Genomic DNA, 27351 nt, shown 5'->3' with positions numbered 1-27351 from the left:
GGGAAGCACACGGTCAGTGAGAGCGGGCAGGACGAGACGGCAGGGAAGGGGTTGTGAGGGGGCAGAGAGCAGATGGCAACACTTGAAGTTCGCCACAGTGGGCGCTCAGGGCAACCGAGGAAGGCAGGACCGGACCGAGCGACATTGTTTAAAATATACAGAGGGCTATTAATAACCAAAGCGAGCCATAAATATACTCAAGTTTGACAAAGTAAATAGTGGTATTACAAAAAACGTGAGCATGCAGAAGTGACCTAGATAATCAGCCCTTCTAATTGTACAATTGGCTGAAAGCAAATACCTTACGGTAGCCTGCGTTATGGACCTACTGGTTCACGGCGAACGGCAGGTCGTCGCGATGGTAGAGCGTGGCGCCCCAGACGGTGTGGACGGGCACACCGAGCGCGCGGCATCGCTCGACCAGCGCGCGCTCCACGCACACCTCCTCATCGGTGGCCTCCTTCTGGAGTACCAGCGAGAGCTTGTGACCGGCCAGCGCGGCCGCCAGCTCCGGCACGGCCGTCTCCGGCGTGCCGGAGCGCACCACCAGGCCGCTGCCGCGCTCCGCCAGCCGACCCCGCAGGTCACGCACGCTCTCCAGCAGGAACCGCGACCGGTGAGCGCCTGTCTTCGGGAAGCCAAAGTGGTGTGTCGAGGCGAAATGACGCGGGTCGAAACAGTACAGTGGGACCACCAGCTCGGCAGAGTGGTGTGCCTTGTGCAGTACCTTGGGATGGAAAAAACTCAGGTCAGTATCAGTTACGGACATTGGTGATCTTATGGGTTATAAGTACATCTGACAACAACAGAACCTCATGCAATAGCATTAAGTGTTTGGTAACAGAACAAATAACAATAATGGCCTGGGTGCTTTCACGAACCCCATCGCAGCAGCTTGATCTCCTGAGTCTTTACCTCGTTATCAAGGTACCGTAGATCATTTCTAAGAAGAGCAATCGCAACCTTCTTTCCAGACATCTTGTCTTGCAGTTTGTGATCTCAAATATTAAGCTGCAAAAGGACCAGCCTGAAACAAGAATACATCATAAGGTTAAGCAAACATACTCAAAACAGCTGGGAAAAAGAATTTATTAATTAAAACAATACTCAATTACTGACTATGTTTTAACTATAACTGCATGTCGCAGCTTGGAGTCTCCAGACGTCTCCAAAATAGCCAAGCTGAGCCTCTTAGTCTTATGCTATGTAACAGCAGCACACAAAAACAAGCCACCAGGCATAATGAAACAGGAAACTGATGATATGCCTACTTCTGAGACCACCGGAATCATCTTAAGGTTCTGAAAATGTTCTCAGTAACGTTACCACACAGATAGGTACAATCAATTCAATAATTTCCAGCAGCTACTCCAACGACCCCCTCACCAACTTACAATCACAACCTGAGACCACTTCGCACGCGTTGTTATTACATAACGCCACCACAACACACATTTCTAGACATTGTTTTGTCGCAATATCGCTATAAGCGTCAAAAAGCCGAATAAATAACTGCTACTAAATTATGTTTGTTGGTGAGGGGCACAAAAGGCAGTTGAAAACTTTAGAAATATTATTATGAAGGTCATAAAACCTATGCAAGCAATATTTCATTGAAAAATAAAATGGACTTCGGATGCGTATGATAGCCATTAAAAGGTATCATTTTACAACAGACGGTTACACAAACACTGTTTCAATTTTTATCTGGCACTCCAACTCGATTTATCACTTGGAGGACTATACCTACTTAAACAAAACTTGAACTATCACTTTATGGCAAGATCGTGGGCGCCCCGGGTGCATGCCTTGTCGCTTGTGGTCGACGATTACGTCAACTGAATCGATCACTGCCCAGATCTAGGTACCCAGACTGCTGCTGTGGTAAGGGTTATTTCCCATAAGCAGCATCTTGTGCAGGATAATACCTACCTTCTTTACCCATGGAATACCCATCTATGTAACATAATTGGAATTAGGTGATATCTGCTAATTCGATATGCCTAATTAAAGTAGGCAATCAACCAGACAGGAATTGGGTCATTGAACTCTGACCTCGCCCTCGGTGCACGGGCGGTGCACCAACGGACGAACGCGGTACACCTCGTCCCCCCTCCCCCATCGTCAACTATTGATGTCATGTAATGCTACGCCACGTTACACGATACCCGTAATTGCTTTGTGTTCATCCGATGGGCGGATGCAAATCTGAACTGTAGCGCTGTGACAGTGTCTCTCAGGGACGACGAATGTGCACATCATCCCTGGTACAGCACTGTTGGCCGGCGCAGTGCGCACCAAAGCATAGTCCGAACCGCGGCCCTAATGTGGTGGGGTGCGCGGCCGACGGCGCCAGTTTCGGCAGGCCCGTGTTTCTAGTCGTCTCCATGGAAACCGCGTGCCACTACCACCGCCGCTGCCACCTCGCGTGCCTGTAACATCAGGAAATGTGCGACGGAGGTCCTTGGCCCGGCTGTTCTGAGCTCTAAGGCACCTTACCCGAGGCTGACCTCTCAGCTCCTGGTCTCTCTGCCGTCTGCGTGTCAGTCTCCCGGCTCTCGATCAGCGCGGTCCGGTGGGTCACGTGACGTCACGTGCCAGGGGAGGCCCGGACGCACCTGTTCGTGCAGCGGCGGGTCAATGGATCGATTAGCGGCGCTGGAGGTGCCGTGATGTCCTGACGAGCCGCCACAGACGTGCTGCGGCCGTCGGACCGAGCTAAAGCAGTGTACAGACGGAGACTCGGCAAGATTACGGACGGAGCTGCTACAGTGTACGAACGGAGTCGCAGCGCAAGGACGGAGCTGCGACAGTACACGGACGGAGCAAAAGCAGTGTATAAACGGAATCAACGCAGCGTACGGACAGAGCTACCGCAGCGAACGGACGGAGTTGTCGCACTGAACGGACGGAGTTGCGACACGGAGCGGACGGAGCTGTGGCAGTGTGTGTACCGCGCCGAAGTGTACGGACGGAGCCGCTGCAGCCTACGAACAGAGCCGCGCCAGGTTACGGGAGAGTCAAGGCGTTGTCTTCCTGTACGGTGATCGGAGTCTCCGCACACAGTCTGTGAGGGACGTTTGGAAACTGTCATGGAGCTGCCACCGACACTGCCGCTGATGCTGCTACTGCTGGCTATCTGGATACCAAGGTCAACGGCCAAAGTGGTGCAGGGCCATCTCCGCACCAGAGAGGTATGTGACGCCTATGCTCAAGTCAGTGGTTCGGTGTTTTCTTTTCTATATAGAGAGTAGAGGTGCCGGACCGACTGCCGCAGTAGCATAAAACTTCAGTCACATTTAACCTCAGTGTCGAGAGCCGGCTACGTATCATAGTTACATACGGATTAAAAAGTGCCAAAAACGTATTCATGAGTAACTTCTTGGCCAAGCTGAACATGTTTTAGACGATAGTTGCTATGCACTAAACGATTTGAGAACGAGATGATGAGAGAAGGAAAATAAGCGAATTTGGCTGAACTGATCGAAGCAGAGTTATAGAATGGACTCAGCAACGCGGGTAGCATGATGAATTTACTGTGCAATATGCCAACATGGCGGGTCATGACAGCGAGCTTAGTCTGCGTTTGATTGTCTCAGCGTCACGAAGAACACATAATGATAGATAAAGCTCGCAAGCTCAGCGTCTGTACGCCTGAGAGGATGCTGTGCCGTATACCTACCCATTCCTGCCTTACCGCTGTAGTTCTTTCTCCTCTCGCTAGACGGCAGAAGTGAAAACGCCTGACAAGATGCTGTACCGCATAGCTCATTCCTATCCTATCGCCGTAGTTCTCTGTCTTCTCCCTAGATGGCAGAAGTAAAACGCCTGACATGATGCTGTGCCGCATATCCCGTCCTCGCTGTGGTTCTCTCTCCTCTCGCTAGATGGCAGGAGTAAAACGCCTGTAAGGTTGCTGTGCCGCATTGCACGAAGCGGAGAAACGCGGTTACGGCGGCATAGAACGACGTGTGATGGGCCTTGTTAAACATATTTTCAATGATAATCTCAGGCCAACACTTTCCAATGTCCTATATTTATTTATATATTCCCCACAGTGTTTGTGAAGGCACATAAATATTTCATTGCGTCGTGTAAAAGTAAAATAACACGGCATATTTGATATTAATTTTGCGTTGGGACAAGTCTTTCATTTTCCAACAGTAGCTAGGGCAGCCAGAGAGCGGCAAAAATAGAAACGGCAGCTTTGTCAGTTGTGACCATAGCGTCGCAACTCGCAAGGATCTAACCTTCAACCAACGCTATAATACGTTATGCCCGTTTAATCATTTAGAAATTCACCTGAAGTATCGGCAATTGACGCTCAATAGATTTTATTGATGAAAAGAGACAGGTTGACTGTATAAATGCAGCAAAGACCTTTCGTCAATCGTTACTCTAAATCATCATTTGTCGTAAATCGTTAACCGTTAAATCGTTATCAAATATCAAGTTAAAATTACACATTAATTGCCCGACGTTTCGCCCTAATTGTCGCCCTTGAGAAAGCGAATACAGCAAAAGGTCAAAAGGTCAAAAGGTCAATTTATGTGTCTAATTTTAACTTGATACCTAAAGATTTAACGATTAACAATTAAGGATATAGATAAATGACGATTTAGAGTAACGATTAGCGAAAGGTCTTTGCTGCATTTATTCAGTCAGATTTACATATATTGCTTTAGATCTACCAGCTTTTGATGAAGTGGGTATCCTACTCGTGGAAAATGGACTCCGAATATGTAATGTAGGTGCACATTCAACAGCGATCAGAAGATTGATGAGCTTAAATGGAGCTTACATGGAGTGCTACTGCGCAGTAATAATAAATAGGAGCTGAGGCATAGCATCAACATCGAATGTCAGCAGCATATCCGTGGTTTGTCACTGCCTTCATGACAATAATGCGGGTAATATCACAGTCATCGAGTCGGGTGGGACAGCAGCATTCGCCTGGTCATGGTGGTGACAATAAGCCACGAACAAAAGGCCCCAACCATGTCATTCGCTCATTGATCAGAAACGGATTTGGTCATGTCAATGTTTTCGTGTTTGGATAATGAACAATTCGTTCCTGACGCAGCTTTTACTGTACTTAAGTGGGTGCCCGTGACGCTATTCCCGTTTTCCGGTTTTGTTACAGCAATGGGCGTTTCTGACGAGGTTCTGCTTCCTGTCTGGAGAGGGCAAGTTTTCCTATCAGATAGAATACGATGCGGTAAGTAAAACAATAAAAACAATTGCATTTACTCGGGTAGAACAAAGCATGAACCACAGAATTTGAGCCATGCGATTAAACCATGCTCACCAGATTCTATAGTATCGTGTCGTTATGACAGTACCGGTACAGACTGACAATACCCGTGTTTCTCTTGTTGCAGAAGTACGCAGTGCAAAAGCTGCTGCTCTATTACGACACAGACGACCAGTGGCCAGCGATCTACAATACGGGAAAGGTATGACTATGTAGGCATTATGTAACCCATAACTAACGCCGAGGAAAAGAGTACAGTCCCAGGAAGCCGACGGCAGCCTCGCCCGTATAGGGGGGGGTCGAACGGACCCCCTCGGTTTTTCACGAATAACTCGCGTAAAAAGCGGCCGATCGCGACGAAACTTTCAGTACCCTCGCGTTAATCAATTTTACACCTACCCTAAAATTTTCGTGACCCTGACCCTAATGACCTTTGACCTGTGACCTATTTTTCGAGACCATGTTTGGCCGGAATCGCGATTCGGCGTATGTCGGCTCGCATTAGCGGCGCGTTTGCAGTCTTTTCGTGGTTTTAAGCGTTCAAACATGGGATATGATGTTGCTCCCATGCTTTAGGGTGGGTGTCAAGGTCACCGGAAGGTCAGGTCAGGTCATTGACCTTTGATGACCTCGGTTCACTTTTTCGAGTTTTACATGTTTGTAGGCCAGTGTTTTGAGCTGAATTCGAATTTAGCAACCATATGAACATTTACGAAGTAGTTTTGGTGCCTTTGTAACATGTTACGAAGCTGTCAGAGGCGGTTGCCACCTACTACGAATACCTTTACTGGTTGACCTGACCTGACCTGACCCGACCTGGCCTAAATGCATGAAGACATCATCTGTGTTCAAATCTAACATGATAATCCTGATCAGCACCCCGAAAAACCCCATAGCAGCCACGCTTTAAGACTTTCTAACAGGTCTCGATTTTCCCGACTTTTGGGTCATTGACCTGACCTGGAAGGTCAACCGATGACCTAGGACCTTAAAATTGGGTATCATCGGCTTCCTCTCGTCACGGGCAACACGCTAGTTTTTTCCGCGAAGCTCTAGCTCGATCAGGGGCGAAACGGCAAGGGGGAGTCCAACGGACCCCCCCCCCCCCTTATACGTTTGCGGCTGGAAAAACACCAATACGGGCGAGGGTTAACCCTCGCATGTGTAGTGGTTCGGATGGACCACCACATGGTTTTTCGCGAATAACTCGCGCTAAAATCGGCCGATCGCGACCAAACTTTCAGTACCGTCGAGTTAAAGGGACCCTCCCACCTTCAAAAAAGTTAATGAATTGGCATGAAAGTAATGTCGCTCGGTTCAGAAAGAGCGAAAACGAATATCTACCAAATTTCACCGAAAAATATTCACCGGTTTTCAAGATATTAGACTTTTACTTTTGTTTACTTTTTTGGGATCTCCGCTGTTTCTAGCGACTTTATTTTAGAAGTGCGGCGTTTGCGGCAGATGTTGCGCGCAAATAGCATATACCACCGCGTGCTACAAAACGTTTTAGTCAAACATTTAAAAATCGTTAGATATCTGCGCTGACGTCACACATTCAGAGGGGTATACCTAAGCATTAGCCCCTCTGAATCAAAATGCTGCAATTTTGAAATTCAATATTTCCGATTTAAGGCATTTCTCGATGTTGTGAGTGCCGAAACCGGTAATTGTGAGCCAGGGACCCCATTTTGGCTATCTCAACTCAAATCTAATGTTAAGGTGGGAGGGTCCCTTTAAACCATTTTACACCTACTCTGAAAATTTTATGACCCTGACTCAAGTGACCTTTGACCTGTGACCTATTCCTCGAGGCCATGTTTGGCCGGAATCGCGATTCGGCGTATGTCGGCTCGCATTAGCCGCGCGTTTGCAAGCTTTTCGTGGTTTCAAACGTTCAAACATGTTGATTCGATGTTGCTCCCATGCATTAGGGTGGGTGTCAAGGTCACCTGAAGGTCAGGTCAGGTCATTGACCTTTGGTGACCTCGGTTCACTTTTTCGAGTTTTACATGTTTCTAGGCTAGTTTTTTTAGCTGAATTCGAATTTAGCAACCATTTGAACATTTACGAAGTAGTTTTGGTGCCTTCGTAACATGTTACGAAGCTGTCAGAGGCGGTTGAAACCTACTACGAAAACCCGTCAAGACCCCTACTGGTTGACCTGACCTGACCTGACCCGTCTAAATGCTTAAAGACATCATCTGTGATCAAAATTAACACGATATTCGTGATCAGCACCCCGAAAAAAACCCATAGCAGCCATACTTAACGACTTTCTAACAGGTTACGATTTTCCCGACTTTTGGGTCATTGATCTGACCTGGAAGGTCAACCAATGACCTAGGTCCTTAAAATTGGGTATCATCGGCTTTGTCTCGTGACGGGCAGCACGATCGTTTTTCCGCGAAGCTCTAGCTTGATCAGGGGCCAAACGGCAAGGGGGGGGGGGGGATCCAACCGCCCCCCCTTACACGTTGAAGCTGGCAAACGTCGCACACGTGCGAGGGTTAAATATGCATAAGGAACACGTATGTCGTGTCGTTCTCTCGTGCCAAGCATACTGCGTGCTGCTCACGCTCTACATTTGAGGAATACAAGACTAACTTGCCTTGTTAGCGAGTTGCGCTAAGTCATTACTACTCCGTACGACTGTTCACTATGAATGCTAATACGGAACAAAACCCGTTTTGTCCACGCATTGGCTTGAAGTGATCCTCCAGAACGAACTCGATTCGACAGACGTATCTTGTCACAGTTATGTTTTGTCCTATTTGAATGTGACAATCCCACCACACCACCACACGCATGACGCGGTGTGCTGTTTCCCATTCCCTCAGACGTGCTCGGAGAAATTGTCGGTGCTCAGTGACCCGATGCGCCACCAGTTCATCAACCTCAGCTCCCAGCTCAGCACCTTCAGTGGCTGCGAGATGAGGCGTGAGACGGGCCGCGAGCCCACCTACTTCTGCGTCGGCAACCGCACCTTCATCTCCTCCAGGGAGCGCTGGTGGTTCATAGCCGTCAGCAACTGCGACTCGGAAAAGGTCGGTATAACTACCACTGGTGGTTCATAGCCGTCAGCAACTGCGACTGGGAAAAGGTCCGTATACCACTGGTGGTTCATAGCCGTCAGCAACTGCGACTCAGAGAAGGTCGGTATAACTACCACTTGTGGTTCATAGCAGTCATTAACTGCGACTCGGAAAAGGTCGGTATACCGCTGGTGATCCATAAAAGTCAGCAAGTGCGACTGGGAGAAGGTTCCTATCATAAAACGTTATTGGTCCATATCCGTCATTGCTGCAGCTGAGAAAAAGTTCACGGTACTGCCCTGGTAAATTCGGAACATAATTTAGACCGCAGCTACATTGGGTTGAGCGTAGCACGCACCGAGGGTGTCCGAGTGCTCATTCCGTGTGCTGGAGGCGGAGAGCATCGTCACTGTGATAAACCACCCATTACTGTCGAATGTGGTGCTCTCGCTAACATCTGTTATTTCTGTTTCGTCCTCAGGTGCACACTCATATCGGTCGAATTTAGTTGAATAAAACCATTGTATTCATACTACAACTTTTGGTACCACAGTCACGATAAGCGCAGAAAGCACTTAGAAGAGACCTTTAAATTTTCAGGATGACATACCTCGAACCATCTCTGCTCACTTGCTGTTTACTAAGCATAAGCAGCTCGACTAGTGCCTATAATTGTGGCAGTCGTACACTGAAAACAATTTAACCCAAGGCCCGCGAGTAAACCGGTGTTTTGCAGGTACCCCTATCTATCTTACTATTTGAACAGGATCCATCTGTTTGTTTGTTTGTCTGTCCGCCACGCCGTGTAGTGGGTTCAATTTAGCCGGCCTACAGGGCAGACGGTATATCGTAGGGGGTTGAAATTTGCACACCTTCTAGGTGACAGAGCGGGTCAGCGCCTTTTCTAGGTTCCGACTCGCTGGGGTGCACGGTTCGCGCGTGGGGCGCGCCGGAAGAACGCCACTGAAATTTTGATCGGTTCGTAGATCTTCATTGAGAGCCGGGGTCGAAGAACTTTGTGGACTAAATGCATGCCGATCGGCGACGGGTGCCTCGCATTGGCGGATGGGCAGGTTTTAATTTGAATGAAAAGTGGCGAAAAAATGTGTTGATTGTCGCTAAATGGGTACAGTTTGTGATAGGAATTTACAAATGCACCGCGTTTGCCGCAAGGCATCACATTGGTCACAGGGCGTCATTTTTGCCGCAAATCGCACGGTTTTGTCAAATATGGTCCGATATGGGTGCAATTTGGTGCCAGGATGCATGCTCAACCAACAGGTTCAGATGCGCCGCGTTTGTCGCAGTGCGCCACATATGCCACAAAGCGCCATTTCCGACAAATTCGATTAAGCGTAATGCAATGGCACGAATAGGGGCAGGGCTGGGAACACTCTAAGTCTGATATTTTAGTACTGATTGGATCCAATTATTCTGTGACCTGACATGACCCAGCGGTGCTGGTAGGGGTAGGGGTAGGGGTAGGGGTAGGGGTAGGGGTAGGGGTAGGGGTAGGGGTAGGGGTAGTGGTAGTGGTAGGAGTAGTAGTAGGGGTAGGGGTAGTGGTAGGGATAGTAGTAGTGGTAGGGGTAGTAGTAGGGATAGTAGTAGGGGTAGTGGTATGGGAAGTGGTAGGGGTAGGAGTATGGGTGGTAGTAGTGGTAGGGGTAGATGTAGTGGTAGGGGTAGGGGTAGGGGTAGTGGTAGGGGTAGTGGTAGGGGTAGTGGTAGGGGTAGGGGTAGGGGTAGGGTTAGGAGTATGGGTAGTAGTAGTGGTAGGGGTAGGGGTAGATGTAGGGGTAGGGGTAGGGGTAGTGGTAGTGGTAGTGGTAGGGGTAGGGGTAGTGGTAGGGGTAGTGGTAGGGGTAGGGGTAGTGGTGGAGGCAAAAGCAGAACAGTTGCCCGGGCTGATCCCAGCGGACGAGAGGTGACCTATGTGACCTGGCCTGACCCAAAGTGACCGGGGCTGACCCCTTTGACCCGTCTTTACCCCGTATCAGCCAAATTTCATCCAACAAAGGCCTCAGAACAGTTCTTTTTTAAATTCTCTTCACATTTCCGTCCATATCTATGCTTCTAGACGACACATCAATTTGAATCGAACACCATTCGAAAGCAAATTAGCTGGTGCCGCAATTTTTTCCTACCACGCAGCAAAGCAAGTGGCGCAGCCGCTTGTCTATATTACTATTTGAGGAGGGTGCGTCTGTCCGTTACCGAGGTCCCGACTTGGTCGTGCTTTGCGTGGACTGCAGGCCAGACCGTTGCACCTAGCCCGGTGAAATTTGCACAACTTATAGATCAAGGATGCGCGACGTGCCTTTGAGGGGTCTCAGCTCGATCGGATTGATAGGGAGCGCGTGGCGCGTGCTCAAAAAGTGCAAATTCGCGTCATAGACTTTACATGTATAAATCGGCGTGCGAAATCGGGCGAAAACGGCTAATTTTGGCCGACACGGGTCCAGTTCCCGTGCAATATCTTGGTGACCAGGGGTCCGACCGGCACGGGGAAAACAGCATCGTGTAGATGATTGAATGGGCAATTGAATGGTGTGCGATATAGAGGATAGCACGCGCCACGTGCACCGGGGAGGGCAGTTTTGTTGAAAAATTGCGGTTTTGGGCGGATTTTGGAATTGATTTTATTATTAGGTGACCGTTTAACAGAGCGAGTTGGAACAACGCCTGTTGGCAAGAGAAATGTACCGCCTATCATATAAAAATTGTGAAAAGCTGATTGATCCAATTCAAGGTGGTACGAATCACGGGAGAAAATGGTGTTTGTCAATTTTGTGCCACTTTGTTTATCAAAATGGTTTTACTCCATAATCTGATATCTTTGGCAGTTAAAAAATGGCAACGTTGGAAAGAGCATTCAATTCTGTCCAAGGTTCAGTCTTCACTTTTGCAGGATGAGCAACAGTATTCTTAAAAATGTTAATATTCCAAACTATTACATTGTCATTTTTAGCGAAATTCATCGATGGCCCTCAAAAGACTTCACGCCAGTTTTCGAATCATTCTTAAGCAGAACGCATGATAATACGACACGGGCACCTCGATGCGATGTATCTTTGTTTTATTACAAAATGCTTGGCCGTGAAAAAGCAATCGAACGAAATGGATACCAATCAAATCGACACAGACCAATCCAATACCCACGGGTCAAAAACAACCCCTCTTCGCGTTGCGGAGCACGCGGGTAACCCTAGTCCGCAACCATTTTTAACCACCCTCCCAGGAGTACAGTAAGGTCCCATTGCAGTGTAGTCGTCCCTGCTCTTAGCGGACTTGTTCGCTGACAACGGTTATATCCGCTCAGAGCAAGTACGACTACACCGCAATGGGACCTAGCACTACTCCTGGGAGGGTGATTAAAAATGGTTGCGGACTAGGGTTACCCGCGTGCTCCGCAACGCGAAGAAGGGTTATTGTTGACCCGTGGGTATTGGGTTGGTCTGTATCGATTTGGTTGGTATCCATTTCGTTCGATTCCTTTTTGAAGGCCAAGTATTTTGTAATAAAACAAAAAAGATACATCGCATCGAGGTGCCCGTGTCGTATTATCATGCTTTCAAGAATGATTTGAAAACTGGCGTAAAGTCCTTTGAGGGCCATCGATGAATTTCGCTAAAAATGACAATGTAATGGTTTGGAACATTTACATTTTTAAGAATACTGTTGCTCATCATGCAAAAATGATGAGTGAATATTGGACAGAATTGAATGCTCTTTCCAACGGTGCCATTTTTAATTGCCAGAGATATCAGATCATGGAGCAAGACCCGTGTGATTAATAAAGTGGCACAAAATTGACAAACACCATTTTCTCCCGTGATTTGTACCACCTTGATTTGGATCAATCAGCTTTCCACAATTTTTCCATGAGAGGCGGTACATTTCTCTTGCCAATAGGCGCTGTTCCAACTCGCTCCGTTTAATGGTCACCTAAAAATAAAATCAATTCCAAAATCCGTCAAAAACCGCAATTTTTCAACCAAAGCACCCTCACGGGTGCACGTGGCACGTGCCATCCCCTGTACTGCATATCATTCGATAACCTGTTCAATTATCTACATGATGCTGTTTTCCCCGTGCCGATCCGGCCCACGGTTACCGAGATATTGCACGGGGATCGGACCCGTGTCGGGCAAATTTAGCCATTTTCGCCCGATTTTGCAAGCCGATTTATACATGTATAGTCTATGACGCGAATTTGCACTTTTTGAGCACGCGCCACGCGCTCACTAACGACCCGATCGAGCTGAGACCCCTCAAAGGCACGTCGCTTATCTTTGATCTATAAGTTGTGCAAATTTCACCGGGCTAGGTGCAACGGTCTGGCCTGTAGTCCACGCAAAGCACCACCAAGTCGGGACCTCGGTAACGGACAGACGCACCCTCCTCAAATAGTAATATAGATAGGGGTACCCGTAAAACACCGGTTTACTCGCCAGCCTTGGGTTAAATTGTTTTCAGTGTATGTAGGTCCGACGTACAACCCTGACTGACTCGCCTGATCCGTCGCAGGGTCTCGACCTGAAGTATGACTTTCTGATGACTAATGGTCCCGAGGAGAACTCCTGGTTATACCACTTCTCAGCCGACGAAATGTGTAAGTGTCCGTCAACATGCATGGGTAACAACTAAACAAGGCACACTAAAGCAAGGACTATCATACACGACACACTGTTGAACTGAAAACCGCTTGTGCCTGATTGGTTACAGTTCATCAGGCTGTAATTACAACACATCCATAATTAAAGTATTAAAATTGCATCACACAATGATCTCAAACTAATTACGTATCATTTCTTAATTACGTTGAAATTAAACAAATGTAGATCATGTAGAGCGTCAGAAATAAGGTAGGCAAAACCAAACGGGGATTGACGATGCTGATGATGCTGATTGTTTTTTTGGGGGGGAGGGGGGCTTAGGGGGCCCGGGGTAAGGTGGTCATCGGCGACCATCAAAATACGGGGATTGAGAGTTTATGTGCGCCTATGCCGGCAGATATTCTGCGGACCAACATATGCATGCTGTGCGGCCAGCTAGTCGTCCTCTTCGCAAGCATCATCTTATCCGGTAAGAAATCATTGCTGGAGTAAACAAAGGCATACCGTTGATTACACACACGCTTCGGCCACATCGATATCTATCCAAAAGCACGGCCCTCATTGCTCACAAAGAATACAGCAAAAGCGTTACCGGGAAGTGAGTTTGTGTCGTAACTAACAACACACCGTTAAAGTGCATCGGTCTGTGCCGTCTGGTTCATACGGCGTCATAAGGGGTTCATGGACGTAGTAGGGTGAGTGCAACATCGGCAAGGCCCCTAATCTTTCGATGGGAATGCACACGGGTAATTTTGAGGCCCACTGTCGGACGGTATTGAAGATTAGTTTTGATTACAAAATTTGTTGGACAGTAGGTGCATATTTATTTACAGTACTAAGTACGCATTTTATTTTATTATAGTACGTATTTTAGACAGAAATACCGAGGGCATTTGTCAAACGGTATTACGGTTGGGTCATGCTGGACCGTCTGGCGGTCGTTCGGTACGGTTGGATTGTTCGACCGTGTCCGAGCGGTGGAATACACCCCCCGGTATCCGGTGTAAAGCATATTGATCGGGCCGAGTGCCCGCTGTCAGTGCCGCTAGCAGCATAGCCTCGCCCACTTATCACCGACGTTACTAGTATCGAGCCATGCGGAGCGAGCTCGGCCCACAACGTAAAACGGAGCACCAACGAGTGCCTGTCGGCGTTGGTAGGCCCCAGGACCATAGAAATATGCGCGTTCCATCGCAGTTCCCCTTTCATTCATGACGAAATCCAGTTACCCCTCATCAAGGACGTAAACGTAATGTGTCCTTATCTCTTATACCCAGCAGCAATTGTCTGATATTTAACCACAGCCCCAGTACCAGCCCCTCCCGATATGTGACTCTCACCTCCCATCCTGACGACCGGCAGTGGAGCTGAGGAACCGGGGCCTGTTCCACACCACCTACAAGCTGTTCATGGCGTCGCTGCTGCTGCAGACGGCCGGCCTGGCGCTCCTCTGCGCCGCCTACGCCCGATACGCACAGGACGGCGTCGGCCTGCCAAAGTCCAAACTGATCGGTAAGGAAACTTCTGTACCGGTTTCCCTCGATGGCCTTAGGAGATTCAGGAAGACGGCTCCAAATGATCGATACAACAGGATGGTCAAAACTGAAAACTTACTTTGAAGCGGCTGCTTTATTTGAACGGTGGTTGCTTTGTACGTATGACCTTTTCTCTCTGTGTGATCTGTTCCAAGATTACTCTTCATCTGCCCTGCGCAGGTCGTGTTCTGGAGGCTGGCAGCGACTTCACCTTCCTGCTTCTGCTGCTGCTCTGCGCTAAGGGCTACACCATCACTCGCGGGAGGCTGCGGCAGGCCAGCGCCATCAAGCTGACCATCTTCCTCGCCCTCTACGTAGCTACCTGGGCCGTGCTCTTCGTCTACGAGCAGGTGGTGAGTCCATGAGACCGACGGGGTCAGCTCTGCGCACTGCTGACGAGCGGCGGTCGAGCGAGAGCGATTGTGGCGTACATAATTGACGAGCCAGGTGGTGGCCACTGGGCTTGTCTGCCGAAGGTCGGTAAGCCGGATCGACCAGGGGATGCGGTCGATGGCAGACCAGCGCGAGCGGTCGGCAGTGTTAGTGGCCAGGCTGTCAGCAGTTGGATGGCCGATGGCAGCCACTCAGTGCCTTTGAAGTTTGAGAGTCCAGGGCCCAAGTACCTTTGGACACTCTGACTGTCCGCGGCAGCCGTGAGCGCTCGATCCAAACAATTCAGCCCACACATTTCAGCAACTGCTGTTCAAAAGGTTTCAAGAGCGCTTTTGACGGTTATGGATTGCTGGATTTTTCGACAAAGGGTTGGCCGGTCCAAGCTTTTGCCCAACTGTTCAGGCGTTGAAACACAATCCGTTGACAATCGAATGTGAAAAGACATGTTTTGTCTTTCGAAATCGTTACTAACGATGAACACTCCATGTCCCATGACAAGCATTGTTGTAGGCTAGCGACAAACCAAAAGTTTGTCGAATCCACATTTTATTTCATGTGCGTGCCAATCTGAGCTCTGAATGCGCATGTTCAACGTCTCCGTGCAACCCTGGTTCAGGCAGTTGTGCTCTATGACATTGATGCGAGGCTCAGGCATCGCTCTGTCACACTGCTGGTTTATTTCGCGTGTGTCACGCAGCCATTGACCAAGCAAATACTGCATTAAAACGTAACAATTCCGCTAATGGAGCTGTACATATATAGCCTGCCAGGGTGACTGCGGAGTCTGGAAATACGAACCATTGTGAGCGCTAATTATGCGGCGCGACACTCGACAGATCGAAAGATTTCATCAATCCTCAAACAGCGCGGCGGGACGAGCGTCCGAGCCTCTGAGAATGTATCGCCAACAGTTCCAATTCTCGCTCGGGAGCAGTTACAGCGACCGATCAGATCAGCTATTTCTGTGGCGATCGTTACGTGACAACTGAGACTCTATTAAAAGAAACGAGTTTTCGTCCCAGATCAGGTGCTGCCCCTGTATGTGTTTGTGCCCCGTGTGCTGCGTTTTTTCCACGCCCAAGCTAATGTAGTTAAGGTCTCCGCGCTGCAGTTTTTCGACCTCGGGTACGGGGTAGGTGCTGTACCTATAATGTCTCTGTGCCGCAGTTTTTCGACCCCGGCGAGGTGCTCTACCTGTACGAGTCGCCCGGCGGCTACGGCCTGATGCTGCTGAAGCTGCTCGGCTGGGCCATGTTCATCTACTCCACCTCGTTCACCATCAAACACTACCCGGAAAAGTGGAGCTTCTACCTGCCCTTCTCCATGTACTACACCGTCTGGTGAGTGAAGCATTGTGCACTGGTGGGCACGTTTATAATGCCATCGATTTGACGAACTGGCGTTTGATGACTGATAATGTCCGATACAACACTTCAACGATTATCGACTTAGGCCCTGGAAACATCAAAGCTCGGCCGTTCAAACCGTTCTCGGAAAACAGCTTCAAACAGCAGAGCTGTTTTCTGTTATTAGCGTCAATGGATCAATGTCAACGACAGTCGACAATGTCGAAGCCAGCACGCGGCACACATTTCAAACGCATACTTGCATACGAGCAGACTCTGTATCGAGTATCGACCACATGCAGATACTAAGACGCTAACCCTTTAAATGCTCATCACAATATGCTAGCGAGACCATCCAGCAGAGGCCACCAAACCGGATCGTAAATCGTATAACCACACCCGTGTTGCCGCTGGTCTGTCAGGTTTCTCTCGGCGCCGATGGTCATCATGTGCTCCAACTACCTCATCGACAAGTGGGTGCGAGAGAAGGTGGTCAACGGCGTGGAGCACGGCATCGCCTGGTGCGGACAGGTGTTCTTTCTGGTGAGTCAATGTAACGGATCGACCCGGTCCCGGGGGACCAGTCACATACCCAGTTCTGGAAAATACAGCCGTTCATGGGTCGAATCCCTGAAATGATTGTGTTATGCTTACACCCGATGCGGAAATCTCCAGTCGCTAATGCGCTTTGCCGTTGTTTCCAGATTCTGACGCGTCCAACGGCGGCCAACAAGAACTTCCCGTTTCACGTGCGGACCTCCCAGATCAGCATCATGGAGCAGCGCCCGAACGGTACGTGTTCCAGGGCCAGTAGTGGAACGGGGTGCCAGAGGCAAGTGGCATTTCAGAGGTCAGTGGCAGGTGCGTCCTGTGTTAGCGGTGCAACGGTGCATGCCAACGGTCGGGCCAGCGGCAAAATCAATGAACGATGCAATACTGAAATGCAATCCCCTGAAATATGCGAGCAGTGGTGCCCTGGGGAGCTCGGTAAAAGAATACGCTAACAAACTGATGCATTTCTTTTTCTTAAAAATGGTCTTATTTTGACATTTTCAGTGAACAAGTGAACAAGTAAACTTTACGGGTTTCAATGCTCACACTGGACCTATCCAGGTGGATTTGCTTGCAGGATTGTATTTGAAACCCCGCTACTCTCCGCTTTTCTCAGGTACGGCCGGCAACAACAACCTGGACCACTTCAGCGCGCACCCGTACGCGCCCAGCGCGCCGAACGGGGGTCCGTGGCGCGGCGCCGACCGCCAGAGCACGCCCACCGAGCTGTTTGTCATCTCGGCGCCGCAGATGATCGTGAGTGGACGAAGCCGAGGAGATGATGTTAGGACCGCCTGCTGACCCGTTATACCAAGTTCCGTCCAAGGCTAATATAAACTGTTCCGTACAACTTCCATGTTTCCCATGGGAAAACTTTCTCGACCCACAGGGCCAAATTCTTAACGTCGGTACCAATTCTCATTTGCATCAACCTTCGATTCCCTAATCCCTTGTAATTTTCACCCACTAATTTTTTCCGTTTCAGCCGTCTGTGCCCGGCGACAAGCCGTACATCAAACAGGATGCCAGCTTTCCTCACCAACGAAACGGCAACGTACTGGAGAACTGACAACGCTGCCAGTGATACCGAGTCGTCTCCTAACACAACGTCACACAAGCCGCGGATAACGTCACAGTATAGTATGATACCAGCTGCAAATGACGTCGACTCTGAGACACTCGGTCGCCAGAGGCCGATCTTGAATATAGTTTTCGGCCAACAGTTTAGAGCTCATGACGAACGATGATGATGTTTTAGGGCGCCTTGACTGCGGTGGTCATCGGCGCCCAAACTTAAAAGCTCAGAATCCCCAAACGGGTCAAACCAAGTGGTAGCGGTTTGTAGATGGTCAGCATATTCAAGATTTGTCTGACATTCAGACATCGCGCTCAGCGGTTCAGAAAAGAGAACCACTCGGCACACTCATTGGCCATTGCGCTGTGTGCCGTGACGATTTATGGGTTATCGGAAAAGACAGGGGCCCTGTCTTTTCCGATAACCCATAAATCGTCACAGGGGACTGGTCACTTATAGTCGGCAGCATTTTGATATGATAGGCGTGATTAAGTTACATGTGATGTTGTTCGTCATTTGTGCACCTTTTTTCACAATATGTCGTGATTGGCGTGGATGGGGCATAGACGACATTTATAGGGCTGTGCCCGACTTGACGTTCTTTAATCGTAAAAGCCGTCCGTTTCACCCGTCCGCTTTCGCAGTCGTTTGACATACTGCGACATAAGTAAGATGTTCTTGCATGCACCTAACGATATGTGCACTGGTAGGTGGTTGTAGCACACTGAATACGTAACATCAAAAGTAACGTGGCGCTGGAGATGTGTGCAATAAAAACTCAATTATTGCGCAATGATGCTATGTTGGTTATGGTGAGATAAACCTCAAGTGTCGTACTTTGGATATGTGCCCTGTACTGCCACCAATACAACACGAGCACTAAGCGAACGAGGACGCGACCGCGAGATGAAATGAAAAAATCCCGGAAACGCATTACTCGGGAAAGGATTTGAACTTTTGAAGAAAGCCATGAACCACTCAGCTCACTTCCACGATGTGCGCAACTGCGCACGTCGCACACCAATCGTCGTTGTGATTGCATCAGACGCCGGTGACGAGGCCACTTTTTGTGCGCTCTTCTGCCAAGGACAGGGGTATAGCCGCAGGGGGCGGGACTCTGTATACGGTAGGGTCATCATGACGAGCCCCCCGCTGCTGCCGGAGCAGCGGTGTCATACATTCACCGGCCGCTCATACGTTGTGATACGTTGTGACCATGAACCCTTGGAGAAACTCCACTCACGATAGGAGTTAATGGTCTACAGTCTACAGTCCCAGAGCACTGTTTGACCAGCAATACAGTCGTTATCGGTCGAGATGGTTATTTTTGCTACCATAGGATAGGATGCGCCCCAGACCTACGTGGAGTGCCTTTGGCGACGAGCCAAGTGCTGTATTTTTTGCAAGTCATATCCTCATGGGTCGTCGGGCCGAGAGTGGCGCACAGTGTGACCAATCAACCGGTTAAAGGAGAAATAGTAAGGACTTATTAAAGGAGCCCGTCGTAGTAAGTCCCTGGCAACAAATTGTTGAGATGGCGTACCCTGCTAAGTTTTGTGTTTAAACTAAGACTAATGCCCTAGTAGCTTTTATGCACATAGCGGATAAGAGCCATCGTTCGAATCAGCGGAACAGGCAGAAACGAAATGCACTTCCATCACAAATTAGAAAATCAGAGATGCGGCAAAAAAAGCAGAGCAGCCTTAACAGTTAACATTATCAACCTTGCTCCTCGAATCAATAAATGACGCTGGAAACATAGAGGAATTTTGCAGCTCAATTTGTTTGCGTTAGTTCGCCAGCCATTACACCGTGCACCGCTGTGTATAACTATCGTCTCGAGGAGAGGCGGCGACGGCAGGCGGCAGTCAGACAGCAGGGCCGTATCCACCGGCGCGGAGCATCAGGGTCGCTGTGCGGAGCCAGTCAACGAAAAGGGAGCCGGTCTTGACGAGAGACCAGGTAAGCCATATGCTTGGAACAACTGCCGAGTTGCGGTGCCCTATTGCCACTTCCACTTGTTTGGATAAGGCCCATGAGAAGGTTCCGTAATCCGTATATTTAATGATGCACGAGTCCACGACAAGCAATCGAGCAGCGAAATTAATGGCTACCTGTCCAATTCCCGAAATTGACGATATTTGCATCTCGGCGGAATGGGACACGGATCTCTAGCAATCACTAAAATCAGCAAAGCAAAGATGATCAAATATCTCATTCGACGGCCTCCGCTCGCCGGTCGAAGACCGTCATGAGCCGGTACAGTCACGTCCCCTATCAGTGTCGCCCAGCTGACAGATGACGCCACCCCCGTTGACAGGATGGCGTCACCCAATGAGAACAGGCCGTTCCCGTTCAAGCTGTTGCCGCCGAGCGACGATGTCCAGCAGAGGGTGGCGCGGAATTTCGTCGGGTTGCCCAACGGCCTGGTGTCGTGTAACCACTGGGGCTACAAGTCGGCTGCCTCGGCCACCGACCGGGAGCTGGAGGAGCTCTATAACCACCCGCTGGACGCGCGGGATACCTGGGTGGTGACGCCGCCAAAGTGCGGCACCAACTGGACGCTGGAGATGGTGTGGCTCATCGCCAACGACCTCGACTACGAGCGCGCCAAGGCGCCGCTCAAACCGGACAGGTGCGCGTATGTAGGACCTTTCTACGTCGCCGTACGTCACTGACCAGACCTGTCCAGACGCCTGCTCTTTTTCAGCCATATAAACAGAATTCGGTAGACCGATAACTGAGCAATAAATCAGTAACTAATCATTTTACCAGTCAATAGGATATGCTGCGAAAAAATAAAGCAGATTAGAACAGTGCCATGGATATGCAATCCACGGCCCAGGACTTCGTCTATGCCTTGCCTAATCGGGCATATTCATGACCCCAGGTCCCTTCCTTCCCAGGTGGAGCTTCATCGACTTCCACCTGCTGTCGGATAAGGCGGTGAGGGCCAAGCTGATGCCTGCACGCCCCGGTGGCGGCGGTCCGTCGGGCAGCAGGCCGCCGGCGGACGGTGTCCAGGTGCGGCCGTCACCGGCGTTCGTCAACACCCACCTGCCCATGTCGCTCAACAACCCGCGCCTGCTGGACGTCTGCAAGGTGGTCTACGTGGCCAGGAACCCCAAGGACGCCTGTGTCTCCTTCTACAATCACTGCCGCCTGATCAAGATGGTCGACTTCACCGGAAACCTCGAGGCAAGGGCCTTAAAGCATGGGCATACATTGGCATAATGGAGGGATAGTTCTATCGGGAATACCTGCCGCAATGGTGAAAGCAGCAAGGAAAGTAGTTGGCTTAGGCTGCAAGCAAGGTTAATGCTCATTTAATGCGTCTTATTTTGGAGTAGAAAGTTGTAGAAAGCTGAGAACATGAAATCGGGCTACATGCCCTAAAAGTAAATCGCGTCTACCACTTGTGACGTGCGGCTTCTTTCGCAGGAATTCATGGAGATGTTCATGAACGGGGAAGTCATCGCAACCCCCATCGTCGACCACATAATTGAGGCATGGAATCTACGACACCACCCAAACATGTGCTTCCTCTTCTACGAGGACATGAAGAAGGACCTGAGGGCGCAGATCCGCAAGGTGGCCACCTTCCTGGGAAAAACGTTCACCGACGACCAAGTGGACAAGCTGGCGGAACATCTCCACATCGACAACTTCAAGAAGAACCCCTACGTCAATATGGAGGGGGGCAAGATGGCGGGTTTCATGTACCAAGACCGCGGGAACTTTATCAGGAAAGGCAAGACGGGCGACTGGAAGAACCACTTCAGCCCCGAGATGACGGCCAGGTTCGACGCGTGGCTAGAGCACAAGCTGAGGGGCACTGACCTCACGTTCGTGCAGGAGCTAGAGCACCAGGACTGACGAACTAGGCACATACGCCGATTGGCTGTGCGAAAGGGAGAAAATGTACTCTAGGCCCAATCATAGCACGAGTCAGCGGCTTGGACGCGGTGCTGCCGGCTACGATGCAATTTTGTAATCTACATACAACATCACCGGGCTATACTATAACATACCTATTACCTATACTATAAAGTATGAACGGCACCTGATTGTATATGCTACTACCTACCTACAATAAATGCAACGTTTTTGGCACAGTTAAGAACTGTCCGAAAAATTACACCAGCGCCTCGAACCTTTCAGGGTAGGCAAACACCTCAGCAATTAAAAAAGTACCTACAATTAAAAAAGTTTGGGAGTGAGATAGTGCAAGTGATAGGCACCTAACGAGCTACGGAGTCTTCAAGGAGCGACGGAGCACATCATATTCGAGTGCAAAACGATAAACGGATTAGGATGGAAGCACAAAAGTGATAATTTTACAGTTTAACAAGGATGTTTCGACCTCACAAAACCATTTCGGGCAATGACGTGGAAAGCATTGGGCTGAAAAAGCCATCGATAACCATTCGGTGCGTACCTATACATCAGGGCCTCGGCTAAGGAATTTTGACTGGTGGGCCACTTGGGCAGCGACATGGACTGACCTTCGTAGCCATAGCCCCCCCCCCAATTTTCGATTTCTCCCCAGATTTCGGCCACTTTATTCTGCAAAAAAACGTCAGGATGGCATTCAAAAAATGTAAGAAAAAAACGGGGCTCGACCCCCCCGACTCTTCAGAGAGAGAGAGAGAGAGAGAGAGAGAGAGAGAGAGAGAGAGAGAGAGAGAGAGAGAGAGAGAGAGAGAGAGAGAGAGAGAGAGAGAGAGAGAGAGAGAGAGAGAGAGAGAGAGAGAGAGAGAGAGAGAGAGAGAGAGAGAGAGAGAGAGAGAGAGAGCGAGAGAGAGAGAGAGAGAGAGAGAGAGCGAGAGAGAGAGCGAGAGAGAGAGAGAGAGAGAGAGAGAGAGAGAGAGAGAGCGAGAGAGAGAGCGAGAGAGAGAGCGAGAGAGAGAGCGAGAGAGAGAGCGAGAGAGAGAGCGAGAGAGAGAGCGAGAGAGAGAGCGAGAGAGAGAGCGAGAGAGAGAGCGAGAGAGAGAGCGAGAGAGAGCGAGAGAGAGAGCGAGAGAGAGAGCGAGAGAGAGCGAGAGAGAGAGCGAGAGAGAGAGCGAGAGAGAGAGCGAGAGAGAGAGCGAGAGAGAGAGAGAGAGAGAGAGAGAGAGAGAGAGAGAGAGAGAGAGAGAGAGAGAGAGAGAGAGAGAGAGAGAGAGAGAGAGAGAGAGAGAGAGAGAGAGAGAGAGAGAGAGAGAGAGAGAGAGAGAGAGAGAGAGAGAGAGAGAGAGAGAGAGAGAGAGAGAGAGAGAGAGAGAGAGAGAGAGAGAGAGAGAGAGAGAGAGAGAGAGAGAGAGAGAGAGAGAGAGAGAGAGAGAGAGAGAGAGAGAGAGAGAGAGAGAGAGAGAGAGAGAGAGAGAGAGAGAGAGAGAGAGAGAGAGAGAGAGAGAGAGAGAGAGAGAGAGAGAGAGAGAGAGAGAGAGAGAGAGAGAGAGAGAGAGAGAGAGAGAGAGAGAGAGAGAGAGAGAGAGAGAGAGAGAGAGAGAGAGAGAGAGAGAGAGAGAGAGAGAGAGAGAGAGAGAGAGAGAGAGAGAGAGAGAGAGAGAGAGAGAGAGAGAGAGAGAGAGAGAGAGAGAGAGAGAGAGAGAGAGAGAGAGAGAGAGAGAGAGAGTAGGGACCCACAACCCTCTCAGTGGTGATACTCCCGTGGTGCACATAAAATCGCACAAGCACGGAATATATAGTCTACGACATATCGTAGTACATATCGACATATCGACATGTCGTAGACTATATATTCCGTGGCACAAGTATGCACACAATATTGACGCAGATTATAAAACTTTGGACGATAACACGGCCGTGAGTGGATCGCTCGCCGACTAGTTGGAGATTCGGAAGCGGTCGGACGGGATCGGGCGTTGTTGGGTGGATCGGGAGGAATTGTGAACAGCACGAGTGCAACTTTATATATAAAGTGGGTTGTAGCAGGAACCCCAAAAGGGGGTTGTAGCAGCAACCCCAACATCAGTAGCGGCGGAACACCTTCAATTAAAGGGGGGCACTGCCGACTTTTGGTCCCATTCTTTCCATGCAACGCCCATAGAGCTAATGTTAAAATGCCAAAATCAAAGGGGGGCACTGTGCCCCGGTGCCCTCCCCGTTCCGCCGCCTATGCCCAACATCTCTGAAAATGATCATTAACCCTCGCCCGTAAACGGCGATCTGCCACCTTCGCCCATGCAGGGGGGGGGGGGTTGGTGCGACCCCCCCCCTTGGCGTTTGAAAACGGAGCGTCGTAGAGCTTAGCGGAAAAGACCAACGGATTGCTCTCGCCGAGATCTCGCGATTGGTGGTATATTTTTTGGTCCTAGGTCAACATTTGACCTACTTTTGACCGGTCAAAGGTCAAATTTTCGGAAAAAATAGACTTTTTCAACTTTCCGCGGCGATTGCGGCAAAACGGTGAGAGATATCGACTTAAAACCTTCACTATCGTATTCCTTGATCAATTCTCTATCGTTTGGTATGTATTTCGTTTCCCTAGCTCTAAAAATGGCGCGTTGGGAGCGCCGGAAGTCGGCAAGGTCACAGTCGGCGGCAGAAATTAGAAAAACCAAAATTTAAATTTTTGAAATCTGATTGTATTTTTGGATTTGGGAGGTCCATTTGCTCCCTATAGAAGCTAATATTGCTGCATATTCCCATTGAGGTGACAAGAATTAGCAAAATAGTGGTTCGGGCGCTTTTCAAAAATAGTACCGGACGCTGTTCCTCTTGTGACGTCATAGCTCCGTGACCTGACCTGACCCGGTCAAGTTTTTTATACCATATGATAGCCAATACTTGCCCCAACATGCATGGGAAGTTTCATCACGATCCATCAACCGATGTCCGTACCACCGGCAGGAAACCTCGGGCGTTGGCACTCAGTTTGTGAAAATCCGGCCGGAGGCTGTTCCCTTTGTGACGTCATAACTCCGTGACCTGACATGACCCGGTCAAATTTTTTTTATCAAAAGATGCGCAAGGTTTGCCCCATAAGGTACCCAAAATTTGGCGGCGCTGCGCGCCGCCGTTTTTGCACTATTTCCGAAAAACCTCAGGGGGGGGGGGTTGCACCAACCCCCCCTACATGGGCGAGGGTTAATAAGCCTATTGGTGTCGCATGGAAAATAATTGACTCAAAAGCCCAAGCGCACTGCGCAACCCTGATATTTTCTTTAAAAAAAACTAAGTTATATACACGTTCACTTCTGGTGAACAGTGTCCCAAATTCAGATTTCTCTTGGGTGTCTGAGTGGAAAATTCGAGCCACCCAAAATGTGAGAGTGGAAAATTATCCATTCTTATTCTTGAGTGTCATCTTCAGCCCAAATGAGAAATTTTGGAACGCTGACTGTGAACGGTTCGAAATTCGTCCAACTGGTCAGATGTGTGACTGCAAGCATCATACCGGTCGTGAAGACGCATAATATCGCTTACAGACTTCGATCGGCTGGAAGTCGCCGACACTACCTCTAGTTTGACTCTGGCTTATATCGTGTCTATCGGCGAGCCGTCTGAGATCGCTCGCATGCTTATCCCCGACCGTCTGAACTGGTCTGTTCTTTATTCGTAGTTTTTCTTGTAACCGACTGGTCTGCGGCAGATGCTATATGTGACTGCAACCACTCGATCGATCGGAAAGCTTGCAAGAACTCTCGCAGACCTCGATCAGCTGGAAGCCGCCGACACTATCTGTACTTGACAGAGGCAGACGTCTTTCGCGATTATTGCATAAAATTTAAAGCCTCGGTCACATTTCACCGGATTGGACCAACGGACGAGAAACGGACGAGAACTGTCAGCGTCCGGTGATGTCCGTTTGTTTCCGTTGGACGTCCGTTTGTCATCCGTTAATATCCGTTCCATGTCCGGTGGTGTCCGGTTGAGCACACCGGACACCACCGGACATGGAACGGATATGAACGGATGAGAAACGGACGTCCAACGGAAACGAACGGACATCCCCCGGACATCACCGGACGCCGTCCGTTTCTCGTCCATTGGTCCAATCCGGTGAAGTGTGACCGAGGCTTAGTCCACTTAGTCCACTATAGCTCACTTTTTACCCTAAGAGGATATGCAAACAAGAGGTTGATTTTTTTTTCACAAGAATATGTTTCACCGATGGGTACTTTACAGCCTGAAAATGTACAATAAGATCTGCTAATTCAATTTGAAATATGAAAAATGTGAAAACTTAGATTTTTCGGAAAATTACTGGTGGGCCAAATCTTTGAGGCTGGTGGGCCATTTCGGGTCAGTGGTGGGCCATTTGGCCCACCAGTTAACATGTTAGCCGAGGCCCTGCTATACATTACAGCGTCTCTCAACTGCATAACCACGCCGGCCGCTTGCGGCTTGGCTTGCCACGCGGGACAGCCCGGAGATCGGACGGCGTTCAAATGTTCGTCAAGGCAGCCCATATTCAGCCCAGATTCAGCCCCGATTCGGGACGCCTCGGATCGACTTGACCCTCGCACGCAACAGAGCCCCTGCGGTAGAGTTTCAAGGGGAGTGTCTAAAAAGCAGACGAGATTAGCAGACGAGCCCATGCTCAGTAACTACTGGACCGATTTTGATAATTCTTTCACCATTCAATAGCAGTGAACTTATATAGGTGCCGTTTTTCGTTTTTTGGCGATTGGTTCACTCTGACTGGACCAATCGGACCAAAATGGTCCAGAACCATACACCCCCTTAAAAGCAGACGAGCCCATCCTCCGAAACTACTGGACCGACCGATTCCGATGAAACCTTCACCATTAGACACGCCGCGGTCTGAAACGGTGCCGTTTTTGATAATTTTTTATTAGTCCACCCCAAGTGGTCCAAATCGTTCCAAAACCCCTAAAATCTGTTGCAGACGAGCCCATGCTCCGAAAATACTGGACCGATTTCGATGAAACCTTCACCATCAGACGCGCCGTGGTCTGAAACGGTGCCGTTTATGATAATTTTTTGATTGGTCCACCCTAAGTGGTCCAAATCGGTCCAAAACCCCTAAAATCTGTTGCAGACGAGCCCATGCTCCGAAACTACCGGACCGATTTCGATGAAACCTTCACCATTAGACGCACCGTGGTCTGAAACGGTGCCGTTTTGGATAATTTTTTATTGGTCCACCCTAAGTGGTCCAAATCGGTCCAAAACCCCTAAAATCTGTTGCAGCCGAGCCCATGCTCCGAAAATACTGGACTGATTTCGATGAAACCTTCACTATTAGACGCGCCGTGGTCTGAAACGGTGCCGTTTTTGATAATTTTTTTTTCCGCATCCCCTTCGAGCTGCCAGCAAACATAGAGACAATTAGCTATGCTAAGCGTAACCAATCTCAGCGCAAACCTCACAACCAAGTCCCTCCAGTAAAACACTGTAGCTGTACAAAAAGGGGCTATTGGTATATTCAGCCCAAATGAACACGACACAAACATACTAGCAAGTATACATGTCTCAACCGAGACTGCCCTGCCAACGGGCCGCCACCCCTCCCCCCGCGCGGCGCAATGGTGTCCCCACCCAAACTAGAAACCCTGTCGTGTGTGTCCTCC

General features: G+C 49.5%; 3 protein-coding genes across 5 annotated transcripts in view; 2 read left to right on the top strand and 1 right to left on the bottom strand.

Moving 5' to 3' along the window:
- The window catches only part of LOC122388797 (cryptochrome DASH-like), a 28009-nt gene extending 26571 nt beyond the window's left edge, over positions 1-1438 (bottom strand). Inside the window, exons 1-3 of one of the 3 annotated variants that reach the window (XM_043380195.1) lie at positions 1395-1438; positions 916-1027; positions 330-727 (exon numbers count right to left, since the gene is read on the bottom strand). In XM_043380195.1, the coding sequence (XP_043236130.1) occupies positions 330-727; positions 916-978 (461 nt within the window). In that variant the 5' untranslated portion in view covers positions 979-1027; positions 1395-1438. The other 2 variants (XM_043380197.1, XM_043380196.1) reach the window with 2 other exon arrangements.
- A 713-nt stretch (positions 1439-2151) lies between these two features.
- On the top strand, positions 2152-18686 carry LOC122388798 (transmembrane protein 145-like). The gene is made up of 13 exons (XM_043380198.1): positions 2152-3194; positions 5144-5218; positions 5382-5456; positions 8095-8301; positions 12820-12904; positions 13306-13377; positions 14271-14420; positions 14624-14796; positions 16004-16176; positions 16605-16725; positions 16887-16974; positions 17351-17490; positions 17720-18686. The coding sequence occupies exons 1-13, from the start codon at positions 3093-3095 to the stop codon at positions 17801-17803; spliced, it is 1545 nt and encodes a 514-aa protein (XP_043236133.1). The 5' UTR covers positions 2152-3092; the 3' UTR covers positions 17804-18686.
- A 971-nt stretch (positions 18687-19657) lies between these two features.
- Positions 19658-22017, top strand: LOC122388769 (sulfotransferase 1C2-like). Its single transcript, XM_043380155.1, has 4 exons — positions 19658-19771; positions 20130-20444; positions 20716-21007; positions 21251-22017. Exons 2-4 carry the CDS (start codon positions 20131-20133, stop codon positions 21683-21685), a joined length of 1041 nt encoding a protein of 346 aa, XP_043236090.1. The 5' UTR covers positions 19658-19771; position 20130; the 3' UTR covers positions 21686-22017.
- The last annotated feature ends 5334 nt before the right edge of the window (positions 22018-27351 follow it).

The sequence above is a fragment of the Amphibalanus amphitrite genome, unplaced genomic scaffold, assembly GCF_019059575.1.
Source record: "Amphibalanus amphitrite isolate SeventyFive unplaced genomic scaffold, NRLGWU_Aamphi_draft 000335F_arrow, whole genome shotgun sequence".
NCBI classification, from domain to species: Eukaryota; Metazoa; Arthropoda; class Thecostraca; order Balanomorpha; family Balanidae; genus Amphibalanus; species Amphibalanus amphitrite.
This window is presented reverse-complemented; position numbering and strand designations above follow the sequence as displayed.

Coding starts and splice junctions, on each gene's coding strand:
- LOC122388798 (XM_043380198.1), top strand. CDS start 3,093: ATGGAGCTGCCACCGACACTGCCGCTGATGCTGCTACTGCTGGCTATC. Junction 12,905..13,305: donor CTTCTCAGCCGACGAAATGT/GTAAGTGTCCGT, acceptor CTATGCCGGCAG/ATATTCTGCGGACCAACATA. Junction 14,797..16,003: donor TCTTCGTCTACGAGCAGGTG/GTGAGTCCATGA, acceptor TCTGTGCCGCAG/TTTTTCGACCCCGGCGAGGT.
- LOC122388769 (XM_043380155.1), top strand. CDS start 20,131: ATGGCGTCACCCAATGAGAACAGGCCGTTCCCGTTCAAGCTGTTGCCG. Junction 20,445..20,715: donor GCGCCGCTCAAACCGGACAG/GTGCGCGTATGT, acceptor CTTCCTTCCCAG/GTGGAGCTTCATCGACTTCC. Junction 21,008..21,250: donor ACTTCACCGGAAACCTCGAG/GCAAGGGCCTTA, acceptor CTTCTTTCGCAG/GAATTCATGGAGATGTTCAT.